Genomic DNA, 13,906 nt, shown 5'->3' with positions numbered 1-13,906 from the left:
AGTTCTACTTTGTCATCCTTGGTGTGGCAAAGAGAACTAACGTGATCGACAGTTGCACACACCAACTCCACGGGAAAGTGAAAGATACCGGAACTGCCATTGCATTTCGATTGTAATGCTAATTCATGTCATGCCAGGATCCCTCCCCTCATTCATATTCCAGCCTCTCCGATAACGAAAACGCGACGCCGTGCGGACGAAAAAGGGAATTTAGTTGGTGACGGGGCCACGGGCACCCTTGGGGGTACCGGTCTGGAAGCCGTTCAGGAAGCGGCGGTGGACATCACGCAGGGAGCGCATGCGGCCGGAGCCGGTGGTCTTGCGGCGCTTAGCCTTCTCGCTCCAGTTGTCTGTTCGTAGAAAAAAAACCCATGTAAGCCAATGTTCTCGATTTGGTGCCCAGATTCCAAATAATGGCTATCATTCATATCACCAATGCTCTCGGGAGGGGTATTTGCGTACACTTGCGGGTCTTAGCAGCAGGGTAGCCGCAGTTGGCACAGGTCGACTTCTGGATGTGGAAAGACCGCTTGCCTGTAGAGTCGTAGATATCACCGGTTAGCCCATGTCCTTGCTATGTTGTGTGGTTGTCTTCGCCGTAATCGCCAAATCCATATTTCGATGTAGAAATTTGCGATTGCGGGTCGGATGGGTGGGATCGTGAAAAATAGGTGTAATACGTACCACAACGACGGCACAGAGTGTGCGTCTTGTTGTGGCGCTTTCCGAAACTGGCGGTACCCTTAGCTGTGGCGGTTGTTAGTTTTTGAAGTTATTCGACGCTGCGGAGGATCGCGGTGCGATGTTTCGGCATCGGACGTACTCATCTTGAATTATGGAACTGTTGACGAGGATATATGTTAGTAAATTGACGAGGATGAGGTGAGCACTTGTGAAGGGACCGGCATGCGAACGTACCTGGCAATTCCGTTGAAGGGCTGGTTGTCGGGTCGTCGTCGCTAAGCGTCTCGAAACTTGCCCAAGTTCTGGCGATTGTGCTCTAAGCGAGTGCGTTAGTTAATCACGTGGACCCATCAGGGCTTGTCTGGATCCCGTGATCGACTAACCCTCATTCGCATCAATTGGTCTGTGCTTGAATAAAATCACGTGACAAACGCTCGTCCTCAAGAGCCAGCCAATTACAGACTTCTACATAACTAGATATAATTGATTCATATTATTTAAGGCGGGATTTGACAAGTACACGGAAGAGAGGTATAAATCACAAATTATTGGGTTGTGCATTTGTTCATTATTTGAATAGCACATGAAGAGGGTATTTTAGTACATCCGAACGCCCATGCAAGTAGTATATGGATAATATCATCAGAATCAATCTTTCCCTATGAATTTCGCCATAGGATCATCAGCAGCCAATCGGCTCCGCTTGTATGATTCAAATTCCTCCTCTGTGATACCTGACTTCAATTCTTCCAGCGTCCGCTTTTTTCCATTGGTATTTGAATCCTGCTCTTGATCTCTGCCATCGGCTTGTTCAGACTCGTAGGACAGACCCGCATTTTCAGCGTTCTCTTCATTATCGTCGCCTGCTCCAGTCATCATCAACATGTTGCCTTCTTCCTCAAAGGCCCTCTTTCCGTCTTCCCCTGTACAATAGCTGTTCTTCACAGTGGAATAACAACATGCATATCCCCATTTGAATTGGTACCACCAACTGCCGAAGACCGAAGTATGATTGTTGACCATGACATCTTCGGGGTATTTGGATTTGGTTGCGTTCTTGGGCGCGCCCTTGATGGCACCGCTCTCGTCATATTCAATGAATCGCTCGTTTTCAACGACCATCGTATCTCGCAGCGCACTGGGTTTTGAGTGCTCTGCACCCCCGTATTTCTCTAGGAGAGCCTTGCGATGCGCTTCCCGCTTAGCTTCACTATCAACCTTCTCCTTCTTTCGAGTAATTTCTCCAGATGTTGGATTGGCTTGGATGTGTAGTTGAGGGAGACCTTTCTCTTGTGACTCCCACGCATATTGCTGGGCTTTCTCAAACTCCGCAGCATCGCCTGAAGCACGGACGAAATTCTCCTCTGCGACAAGTGCAGCGGCCTGATCATCCTGCGCGCCCATGTCCACCATTCGGCGTGTCTTCGGGTCGTACTTGGCGGAATCAAGGTCCAAGTTGAGCAGGTATTTGGCGGTATCTTCTCGAATACGTAGGTTGCGGGTGGCAGTACTTTGTTGTCGTCCCATATCGGATTCTTCGGCGTACCGGATATCCGAATCGGGGGCATCATCACCATCTTCACCCTCTTGAAGTTTCTTGAGATTCGATTCTTCCTTCGCCATTCGCTTGATGGCCTCCATTTCTTCATATTCATCGACGACTTGGCGATATTCGGTGGCATCGTAGCCGTTCCACCGATCTCTTTTGGCATCCCACCCCATATCGACCTTTTGGATAAGTTCGTCTGCCTGGATATCCTTTCCAGTCCATTTGGCGCCTTGCTTTCGGGGTCGACTTAGACACTCTTTGGTTTTGTGTGTCATTGCGCCGCAGTTTTCACATGCGCCTTTGCGATATTTGGTGGCTGCTGGGCCCGCACGCTTTCCTCGGTCATACCATTTTGACTGATCAGGAAGGGCCTTCTGGAGACGTTGATGCTCCAGGTAGTCGTTGTTTGTCTCATCGTCGACGTAGAACGGCTTTTTCGAGATGAAGGATGGAATGTACTCGTTGGGCGTTTTTGACGCCACATCCGCAGGTTTTCGTGACATGACTGGTAAGTTCAATGAGGGAGGGCCAAAATTTGATTAGGAAATAAAAGGAAGCAACTGAGCAAGTAGATCGAGCCAGTTGTAGCTCTCTCCTGTTGTGAGATAAAAGATGAGTGAAGTTGCGATAGGCGTGAGCTTGGCGGGTGGAGAATTGATATGAAGCACGTGACTAGGCGTTGTCTCGCGTTGTCATGGACATGCCTGGTCGCGTTTTTCTCAAGTACATATTCTTACTGAGATGCCAAAAAGGACACTCTTGCGATAAGCGGTGCGTGAACCATTTATCCCTCGCAATGTTGCTGTGGCTTCTGGTCGCCACACACCAGAGCGATGGAGCCATTTCATGTGCGTCTTAACTGTATCGATCATTATCAGGCGACCGCGTCGGAGTTGGATCCTCCACTGCCTTTTCGCGATGAGGTCTCAGAGAAAGATTTTAAGCCTAAGGTACCTGTGATTCGAATATTTGGAGCCACCGAGACTGGCCAGAGAGTTTGCGTACATGTCCATGGCGCATTTCCATACCTCTACATCGAATACAACGGGTCCTTGGCACCAGAAGACGGTTAGTGATAAGTCACATTGATGATCTGATGGGTTGACTTACCAAAATTTCAGTACACTCGGCAATCCAAACTCTTCATCTTTCAATCGATCATGCTCTCGCGGTCAGCTTTCGCCGAAATGCATACGATCGGAGGACAGCGTTTGTGGCGCATATTACTTTGGTGAAAGGAGTCCCGTTCTACGGATACCATGTCGGATGGCGATTCTTCTTCAAAATCTATCTCTTAAATCCCTTCCATACCACTCGTCTGGTCGATCTTCTGCACCAGGGGGCCGTGATGAAACGTCCGCTTCAACCATATGAGGCACATATGCAATATATCCCGCAATGGATGTGTGACTACAACTTGTACGGATGTGCGACCATGAAGTGTAGTCAGGTTAAGTTCCGAGCACCAGTACCTGATTATCTCGAGCTTAGCAATTTAGCCCATCGCTGGCACGATCGTTCAGTCCCACCTGAGAGCATACTCGATGATCCTGCATTACAGAAACAAAGCCATTGCGCGCTGGAGGTTGATATATGCGTTCAAGATATCATGAACCGTCTTGATGTGAAGGAACGGCCTTTGCACCATGATTTCACCGAGCTTTTGAAACCTGTCGCGGTGAATGAGCGGCTCGTGCCTAGCATGGCTGGGCTCTGGCAGGATGAAACTCGCAGACGCAAAAGAAGGATGGGTATTACTGATCCTGGAAGCACTCCGTTTGGACCAGAGGAATTGGTTTCAATGTCTGCGGATCCGAGAGTGCAGTCGAGAGGTGGTTGGATACACGAGGAAGAATTTCGTGAGATGGCATCTCAGCTTGTTGCTAATGAGAAACATGAAGATGGCGACAAATATACGACCTTTGAGACATTCTTGGATATCGATGATCAAGTCAAAAATGTGAAGACTGCGCTGGATAGTGTTCAGGACTTCTTTCCTGATAAAATCAGTACTTTGAGTTTTAATTGCAGCCGTTCCCAGGAATCAGCTGTGCAAAAAATACCCCAAATTTCGGTTGATGAGAGTCTCGCTTTGTCTTCCCAAGCCGACGGCCAGTATTACTCGGATTCTGATCAAGGGAGAGACTCATTGGAAGGGGGAACCGAAGAGGAGCCTGAAACGAAAGAGGACCCGCTGGGTGAAAGTTTTTACGATGAGATTTTTGACGAATTGCCCTTTCCAGATGTCGCTGTACCTGCCGAGTTTGCCGAAACCAACAAACCCGGAGCAAATATGCATGATGTCTACAAGGAAGGGAATCCTGTAGCCCAAGAGAAAAGGCCCAGAGACCAGAGTCAAAGCAAAAGTATGCCCCTCAAAAGACAGCGCTTTGAAGCTGTCAATTGCGACCGTTCACCTACCAAAAGACATAGACATATGGCCAAACAAGGCTTCTCTGACGGGCCATATGAATCACCCAACACGCGGAAGCATCAACAAGATGACAAGCAAAAAAGTGTATCTTTTGATAGCAAGTTGGCTTCGCACGCGGAAACCTCGTCATCAGAACCAAAATCATCTTCCTCGCAGATGACAGTTCGTCCAAAGGCGCATAGTTACACCAACGGCCTGAAATTCCCGGTAGTCAAGGACCCCAATGATCCTCTGACCATTTTGCGCTACAGCCAAGATGAGATGAATTACTCAAGAAAAGACTCCGAATCATCCCAGTCCCCCTTGGGTTCTTTTCCTTCCGGATCTGCCGCAGAAATGTTAGGCAAAACCTGTGAAAGTCAGGGTTCCTCAGAGCTACATTCGTCTGCAAGAGTGATAGGTCGAGTTTCTCTTGATCCACATCTCGCTGAGACCATGAAACACATTCATCAGTCATTCAATTTTGCACCAAACACGTCATTGCGTTGCTTCAAATTTGTCAGTCCAACTCCGAAGGAAGTCATTTCAACAATAAATGAATATGGGCGTCCCTCGGTTGTATACCAGAAAGCATTTTACAGCGATGAAACGGATGTGCCTGAACGACCAAGAGAATATGGCGGCAGAGAATTTCGGCTAGAGAGCAACACCATTCACTATCTACCCGATTTTGACTCAACAGCAGAATCGCCTGCAATGTTTGGTGAGCAGATACCAACAGCACACGACCGAAATCAGCAAGAAAAGGTTGATCAGAAACTCCGAGAAGAGTGTACCGCGAGTATCTGGGAGTTTGCACCTGTTCCGCCAAGCCGGTCAGAAGTCATCCAGTGGTTTGAAGAGTTAGAAGCCTCACAAGAATCTAACAAAAAAACACAAGCCCAAACCATACCTGCTGAAATGAAACCCATCTTTCTCTCGCAAATTGAAGGCCCAACACAGAAGAACGTGCATGGCTTCAAATATTCGCAGAATGGAGTGTCCACTAGCGTGCAACACCAAGCCCAACACATGAGCACAATGAGCTTAGAAGTGCATGTGAATACGCGCGGAACCCTCATGGCCAACCCCGAGGAAGACGAGATCACTTCCATATTCTGGTGCATCCAATCCGAAGATGAGGAAGTTGAGGTCAATAGTCATCTTCCCGGAGTTCATGTTGGGATGGTTTACCATGGTGAAGGCGAGAGGCCGGAAACTAAAATCACCAAGGCATTGACAATTGATGTCGAGCGTGAGCCTACGGAACTGGACCTGATAAACCGACTCATAGACATTGTCCGGTATTACGATCCGGACATCATTACAGGCTACGAGGTCCACAATGCTTCCTGGGGATATGTGATTGAGCGAGCGCGCAAGAAATACGACTTTGACATCTGCGAGGAGCTTTCAAGGACCAAATCCCAATCCAATGGCCGGTTTGGGAAAGAGGCAGATCAATGGGGGTTTAACCACTCATCGTCCATTCGCATCACTGGGCGACACATGTTCAATATCTGGCGCGCTATGAAAGGCGAGCTGAACCTGCTACAGTACACTATGGAGAATGTCGTCTTTCATGTCTTGCATCGCCGAATTCCTCATTATTCCCCCAAAGACCTTACGCAATGGCATCAAAGCGGCAAGCCTCGCAATATCCTTAAAGTCGTGGAATATTTTTCCTCCCGCGTGCAAATGAATCTGGAAATTTTCGAGGCGAATGAATTGGCACCGAGGACAAGCGAGCAGGCGAGATTGCTGGGTATTGATTTTGCCTCTGTGATTTCTCGAGGATCCCAGTTCAAAGTTGAGTCTCTGATGTTCCGGATTGCGAAGCCAGAGAACTTCCTGCTCGTCTCACCAAGCAAAAAGCAGGTCGGACAGCAGAACGCACTGGAATGCTTGCCCCTGGTCATGGAGCCGCAAAGCGACTTCTATACTAGCCCACTTCTGGTGCTTGATTTCCAGTCACTATACCCGAGTGTCATGATCGCGTACAACTACTGTTACTCAACCTTCCTGGGTAGAGCAATGCACTGGCGCGGGCGAGATAAAATGGGATTCCTGGATTACAAGCGACAGCCCAGGCTACTTGAGTTACTAAAAGACAAGATCAACATCGCACCAAATGGCATGATGTATGCGAAGCAGGAAGTACGTCAGTCGCTACTAGCTAAGATGCTTTCTGAAATTCTTGAAACCCGCGTGATGGTCAAAAACGGAATGAAGGCCGATAAAGACGATAGGGTCTTGCAGCGACTTCTAAACAACAGACAGCTAGCACTCAAACTGATCGCAAACGTCACATACGGCTACACATCCGCCTCATTCTCAGGCCGAATGCCCTGTTCTGAGATTGCCGACAGCATCGTCCAAACCGGCCGAGAAACCCTCGAAAAAGCAATCGCCTTCATTCACTCCATCGACCGCTGGGGCGCCGAAGTCGTCTATGGCGACACCGACAGTCTATTCGTGTACCTCAAAGGGCGCACCCGCGACCAAGCCTTTGACATCGGCGAAGAAATCGCCCAAGCAGTAACAGACCTGAACCCACGCCCTATTAAACTAAAATTCGAAAAAGTCTACCACCCGTGCATCCTCCTCGCGAAGAAACGCTACGTAGGCTTCAAATACGAGCACCGGAGTCAAAAAGAGCCCGAATTCGACGCAAAGGGAATCGAAACCGTTCGCCGAGACGGTACACCCGCCGAACAAAAAATAGAAGAAAAAGCCCTGAAAACACTCTTCCGCACAGCCGATCTCAGTCAAGTAAAATCCTACTTCCAGCGCCAATGTGCAAAAATCATGCAAGGCCGCATCTCCATCCAAGATTTCTGCTTCGCACGCGAAGTCCGTCTAGGGACGTACTCCGAGCGTGGTACCATGCCCGCCGGCGCGATGATTAGCACAAAGCGCATGATGGAGGATCCGCGTTCCGAGCCGCAGACCGGTGAGCGCGTGCCGTATGTTGTTGTTACCGGCGCGCCTGGGTCGAGACTTGTTGATCGCTGTGTTTCGCCGCAGACGCTTCTGCATGATGCGCAGCTTGAGATCGATGCCGAGTACTACATCACGAAGAATATTATCCCGCCGCTGGAGAGAATTTTTGATCTTGTCGGTGCGAATGTTCGTCAGTGGTACGATGAGATGCCGAAGGTGCAGCGGATTCGGCGGGTGGAGGGGTCGGTGCTGAGGCCGAATTCCGGTGTTGTTGGGGCTAGTAGGAAGACTCTTGAGTCTTATATGCGCTCGTCTTCTTGTGTTGTCTGTCGATCGAGATTGTCTGATGCTACTGTGCCTGTGTGTGGGGATTGTCTACAGAAGCCGCATCTTACGTTGCTTGATGTTGTTTCGCGGTTGCAGAGAGCGGAAAAGAGAGTTGTTGATCTGGAGGCTATTTGTCGCTCCTGTATGGGTGTTTCTTTTGGTGATGAGGTTAGTTGTGATAGTTTGGATTGCTCTGTCTTTTACTCGAGGACTAGAGATGCTGCTAATTGGAGACACTCTAAGACTGTGTTGGATCCTGTTGTTGAATTGTTGGAACGGAAGGGAGATGAGGGATTGGATTGGTAATGTTTTGGATATACGGTGTTCTGAAGCTACTGGAGTTTTGACTTGGATATACCCGACTTTATTGATGTCTAGGAGGTCTAAAAATTGGATGACATTTGAGCCAGTTCCATTCATACCCATCCAGACAGACAAAAAGCCCATCACATAACTAAGTCGATACACCCCTTTTTTTTGGGGATTTTTTCCGTCTTCTTGCCCTTTTTATCCTTTTTTTGTTTTTCTTTCTCGGAGGCCGAGAGGTCAGTTATTAATCATATTGATCAGCGCGTCAAGCGCTGAAGGCTGCACATCGCCCTCCATTTCCACAATGTCCTCCGTTATAGCCTCCTCTTTTTCGATCTTCTCGACCTTTTCGCCTATCTCCACGCCTCCATCGTTATCATCATCCTCGTCGAAGCACACGCCCGCATCTTCGTCTTCGTCTTCGGGTTTGGGTTTAGGTTTATCAATGCGTCGACGAGCAATGAATTCTTGATTTGGGGGTGGTGTGGGCACGGAGTTAGCACCAGCGTTAGCCTCCAGCTTCGTGTTCTCAGTCTTCGGCTTCATTTCCTCATCAGTATCTTCCATGATCTTGAGGATCTGCCGGTGAGTGAAGACCACTCCGTCGCCGATAGGCTTTGCAGAATCGCCACCTCCTTCTCCCTCTGGGGCCAGAGCCTGTCTTGCCCGGCCCGTCGCAACATCACCGAGGACATCGGGGAAAATCCACGGGAAGCTAATGAGCGGAAGCTCAGTCGAGTTCACTTCAACAATGGAAATATCCTTTCTCTGTAGTGCCTCCTTGCGCCGAGCGTCCAGTGCTGCAGCTACCTGCTCCTGGGTAACACGATACATGGCAACGACTAAGGCAGGGATGTTTCCTCCATGACGGCCAGCTTTGTCGTAGCATTGATGGCGGAAACCACGGCGGAGTGTACCCACAATCCTGCCTAGGTCTTCTTGCATCTTGTAATCCCTGATTACGAAGCCGTGACGGAGTACAAAAGTTGACCACACCTCAAACTCAGTGTTGATCTCATACTGAGCCATAATTTGTCGCATGTTCATGTCAAATTCTGCCTTGAGCTCGCGGGCATATTCCATGTAGGTCTCACTAGCTGGAGCTAGCGGGGATTCCAGAATGCGAGAGTCAAAGGGCTTCTCTAGCTTGGGAACGAAGTCAGGAGTGACCACTGCGTCGTATAGTTGACCGAGAATCTTTTTGGACCTGTAAATGCTGGACGCTCTTTTAAACCGCTTCTCCATGAAATGGGGCCAGAACTTGGGATCCAGTGAGCGGGCCATTCTCGCATGCGCACCACTCTTGTTGTAGTCCACCGCATCAGAATGAAGCTGAGCGAGACGGATGCACTTGTCTTCCCACACGCCCCTCGGGAGTCTGTCAGCCCAAGCCAGATGAGCGTGTGCAATTCGAGGGAGACAGTCATTCTTCATATAGGTGACGAAGAACGAAGTGATCTCATCAACTGTCACATCGTGATCAAGGTCTGGGGCTTTGGAACCCTTGTAATCCATACATTCGACGAACCATTTCTTGGGAATCAGATCGGGGTCCCAAATAATGAGGTAGTCATCACCGTCAAGGTCACCCCCAGAGCACATGCTCGCAATATCCTGGTCGCCAGTTTGGGGAAGCACAACCACGTCCCGAAGTGCATGCAGTTCTGGTCGGTTCACTGCTCGAACCACGCGGATATCTCCAGGGTGAAGAGAAGGGTTTCGAGCAAGAATGCAGAGACCTTCAATGACTTCGTACTCGCCATCTCCATCTAGCCGGCAGATCTGGACAAAGATTTCAGGAAGAGCGGCCAATTTCTCCGCATTGGTAGCTCTTTCTCGTGGCAATTTGCTTTTAAAGAAGCCTTTCAAAACACCAGTTTCGTCCATGACGCCGAGGAGGTTGGCTCCTTGGTCTATGGCAATCCTTGCTTTCTCTTTGAGATGCTTCAGATGCCAGGATTTCCAAAGCTCTAGCATGGTATTGGCAAACGGCTCGTCATTTCGTCGGAAGCCATCGGATACCATCTGGGCCAAGATAAGGGTCGTTTGATTTGGGTCAATGTACTTCTGGAGAAGGTTAATTGCTTTCGAATCATTGCCCATGGCTCGATGGAAGCCACCCAACATGCTGTTGAGTTTGCTATGGAAAACTCCATCTGAGATATCCAGAGCAGAAAGTACGAGAATCAACTGTCGGTTCAAAGTTGCTAGAGAATATTGGGACCAACGAATGATCTCTAAGCCGGCTTGATTAGTTTCAAACTTTTGTTGACTTGGCCGAAGGTGTACCTGATGAGGCAGAGGGTCCGGGGAGACAACCAACATGCCCTTGGCTCCCCCAAGACGAAACTGGAAGGCCGAAGGAGGATCTCCAGTGAGAGTTTTGATTTTGTGTTGGGACGTGACCATCTGGGCAAGGAATTTGGAAATCTTTCCAACTCCATCTGAGAACGTGAAGTCGTTACGAACAACGTCAGCACATGTAGCAGTTTGAACAGAGGATCCAGTGAAAGCTCGGGTGGTCGAAAAACACTGTCCCAGTCTTGCAGCATATTTGGCGACATTTCGGATGTGGTTGAATTGGCCCATCCAGGCCCGGATGGTTGCTGCTGAAACGCCAGCATCCGGTGCAAAGAAGTATGCGCCATGCTCGCGGAATTGAGAGTTACCGAATGCGAGGAACTCGTAGCGACGGTCTCCGATGGTGATACCGTTGGCCAGTGTCCTTTTGACACGGGTGTAGATTTCGTCGTTGGAATCGCTCAGTGACGCGTTAATGCGACCTTCGGTTTTTTCATCTGTAAAACGAACTCGAAGAAAGCGTCCAGGTGCACCTTTATTCGACCATTCACGCACGACTCGATTTGAGATGTCTACAGTTGGAGTGTTGTAGTAAATTGTAGTCGGTGTGACTCGTGCTGTGTGCATGAAGCAACAGTAGTTCGGGATCCTTGAGTCTGTAACTCCTTTGAAAAACTTGAGACCAAAAATTTCCATGGGATCAAGGTATTGTTTCTTTTCAGTTGCAACAAACTCTAGCAGTCTGGTAGCTTTGTCTTCTCCAAGTTGCTTCGCTCTCTCTACAAATTCGCGGGTCATTGTGAATTCAGAGAGGTATCCCTGGGACAAGCAAACCTCCAGTTGATACCGGGCTCTGAAGGGGAGGTGTAGATAGTTTTCATCCCCCAAGTCTTGCAGTAATGCGGAAGCCTTGCTGGACTTGGACTGAGAAAAGTCAATCCAATGCCACACTGGTACCGGTCGGTTGGGGTTCTCGAGGAAGTGGCTCCCATCTTTGATCAAGATATTATAGTCCTTGAAAATATCCTCGACGAGCATCAGATGGTGACTGGTGTCGCCGGTTCGACGGATATTGGGGTCCACATCGGGTGCAAATGAGATCTTGAACATGTTCCATCGGCCTGTGAAGAAACACTGGTAAGCCTACATAATTATAATGAACGTTGGCACTTACCCAAGTCAATGATATGTCCTGACTTCTTCAGATTGGTTGGAAGGTTCTTTAGCGAGTTTGGGTTATGTGTCACGGAGGTCTGGCGATACCAACTATCCTCTTCTCTCCAGCTCAACGGCTCGGTCAATGTGGATCGAATGTCTTTGGCCTTTCGATGCCAGATGGCAGCAGAGTCTAGGACAATCAAAAAGGACCGTTGTCTCGTGTCTTTGTCTTGTTGTTGGTAAATCTGAGTCAATTGAAGAAAAGTAATTTTGACACGATAGTCATGCTGGGTCACATCTGCAGTATCCGATCCCCGGATGCCCACTTTGAAGTAAAGCAATAAGCACTTGCGCATGACATCTACAACACATCTGGGATATGCCAAGTTGTTAAAGCTTTGCATAGAATGAATAGTAGATGGACCTAGGAGGACTCCGATGTCGACTTGTACAGTTTTCAATTCCTTCAAAATAATTATCAGTATTTGAAGATAGACTCATAGCATATATACACTCACCAGTTCACCTGGGAGCCGAACATCTGGGCGGACTGGACTTGGGATTACCCCGTTTGAGTCACCACAGCAGATAGAGAGCGATATCACTGCAACACGGCCACTCCGTAGCCTCACACCGAAAGAGCCTGTTCTCCAGAAATCTTCATTTGAAGGGGGTCTATGAATGATTAGCAAAAGTTATTTAAGCGATATGATGAGTGATAGGATGCTCACTTGAAACGGATGCGTGCTCTGGAATCAGGACCTCCTGAGGCGTCCTCCCAAAGGTCAATAGAGATCAGATTCCCATACTGGTGAAAAGCATCGTAGATATCATGGGTATTCATCTCTTTTGGGATATTCAATAGGTCCACCGCACAAGTTTTCCATGACCTCCAGGTTATCCAGTCTTGAGCTGGCGCTGTCTGAACAGAAGGGCCAGAAGGGACAGGAGGATCGGAGGGGAACAGCCTCAAACGGTTGGACTTCGGGTGCTGCATACTGGGGAGATCAGGGCCTGCCATAGTGCGCTTAGTTGAAAGGTACAAAAGCTTAGCATGTGTTCCGATAAACTCTGGAAGCTGAGAAAGGCGAGGAGAAGAGGAAGAGAGTTAAAGAATTGGAGAATATATAGAAGAGAAGAACACAAATACAGGCAGCGACGAACGGAAACTGAAATATTACATGAGGAAGGGGCAACCTTCTAGTAAGAGTCTAGATAGAACGTGGAAGGCATCTAAATTAGGTTAATAGAGGGCACTATCTACTTAAAGCGCACCAGGTGAACTGACTGTTGGATGATGTATAAAAGACATGGAATGTGAGAGTTCACCCGATCAAGTCTGAGCCTAGTCAAGTGGGAATGAGCAATATTAGATGTAACCTAGTTAGACTATTGCTACTGGGTTCTTCTTTTTAAAAATGAGCTTGATGTGAATCTAAGCAGTCTTTCTGTTATTTATAATTCAATTAGTTCAATTGGTTAGACATCCCTACTTTCTGGGCGACTAGTTCTGACCTGCTCATTTAAATTGATAGTTATATCCCCATTTGAGCATAAGTTACCTGGCACGCTAAAGTCACGTCCTAATGAGGAATAAACTAGTTGCTGCCTTTAGAAAGTTGAAGAGGCAGTGGGAATAAGAATAGGGACTGTTTGCTGTATACATTGAGCATTCGATGTTGGCAAGTAGTATGGAAGAAAGATGAAAAGCAGGTATGGATATTCTCCACTTGGGAGTGCACAAGTCAATGAATCGCTGTTTAGGTTGAAGATATCAACACAGTTGAGAATCCCAGGAAAAACATAATAAAGGAATAAAGGAACATACTCCAAAGCTTCAAATAATTTCCTCAACCTAGAGGCAGATAGTGCAGTGTTCCAAGAAATGGTGCTAGCAATGAAGCATGGAAATAGACTAAGGCTTCAGAGTATTGTTGAGGCAGTCGGGATTTTTAGTGTGGATTATTGATTATGTGCGTAGAAGTGTACATCTATGGATGATAGTAAGGAGTAGCACATGGGAAGAAATAGGGAGAACAAATAGGAAGACACATCAAAAGCCAAATTAGAAGATAGAGGGAGGGCACATGAAAAGACAAATAGATGCTACATAGAAAGACAAATCGAAAGACGCTTCGAATACTAAACCAAAAGATACTTCGAAAGAAGAACTGAAAGACGTATCAAAAGACGAATTGAATACTATGTAGATCAAAAGACGC

General features: G+C 48.0%; 4 protein-coding genes across 4 annotated transcripts; 1 reads left to right on the top strand and 3 right to left on the bottom strand.

The window, feature by feature from the left end:
* Nucleotides 1–210: 210 nt before the first annotated feature.
* Nucleotides 211–1,079, bottom strand: N7479_000562 (60S ribosomal eL37 domain-containing protein; the record flags this gene model as incomplete). Its single annotated transcript, XM_057248260.1, has 5 exons — nt 211–350; nt 463–534; nt 685–747; nt 919–1,000; nt 1,068–1,079. The coding sequence occupies 5 exons, from the start codon at nt 1,077–1,079 to the stop codon at nt 211–213; spliced, it is 369 nt and encodes a 122-aa protein (XP_057112692.1).
* A 253-nt stretch (nt 1,080–1,332) lies between these two features.
* Nucleotides 1,333–2,736, bottom strand: slu7 (mRNA splicing protein SLU7; the record flags this gene model as incomplete). Its single annotated transcript, XM_057248259.1, has 1 exon — nt 1,333–2,736. The coding sequence occupies one exon, from the start codon at nt 2,734–2,736 to the stop codon at nt 1,333–1,335; it is 1,404 nt and encodes a 467-aa protein (XP_057112691.1).
* Nucleotides 2,737–3,066: 330 nt separating this feature from the next.
* Nucleotides 3,067–8,222, top strand: N7479_000560 (DNA-directed DNA polymerase zeta catalytic subunit REV3; the record flags this gene model as incomplete). Its single annotated transcript, XM_057248258.1, has 2 exons — nt 3,067–3,301; nt 3,355–8,222. The coding sequence occupies 2 exons, from the start codon at nt 3,067–3,069 to the stop codon at nt 8,220–8,222; spliced, it is 5,103 nt and encodes a 1,700-aa protein (XP_057112690.1).
* Nucleotides 8,223–8,462: 240 nt separating this feature from the next.
* N7479_000559 (uncharacterized protein) lies at nt 8,463–12,705 on the bottom strand (the record flags this gene model as incomplete). The annotated part of the gene is made up of 4 exons (XM_057248257.1): nt 8,463–11,647; nt 11,701–12,148; nt 12,203–12,359; nt 12,416–12,705. 4 exons carry the CDS (start codon nt 12,703–12,705, stop codon nt 8,463–8,465), a joined length of 4,080 nt encoding a protein of 1,359 aa, XP_057112689.1.
* Between the last annotated feature and the right edge of the window lie 1,201 nt (nt 12,706–13,906).

Source organism: Penicillium vulpinum, assembly GCF_028829585.1.
Source record: "Penicillium vulpinum strain IBT 29486 chromosome Unknown utg000001l_segment0_segment0, whole genome shotgun sequence".
Lineage (NCBI taxonomy): Eukaryota > Fungi > Ascomycota > Eurotiomycetes > Eurotiales > Aspergillaceae > Penicillium > Penicillium vulpinum.
Note: the sequence above shows the minus strand (reverse complement) of the source record. Positions and strands in the feature narration are given on the sequence as shown.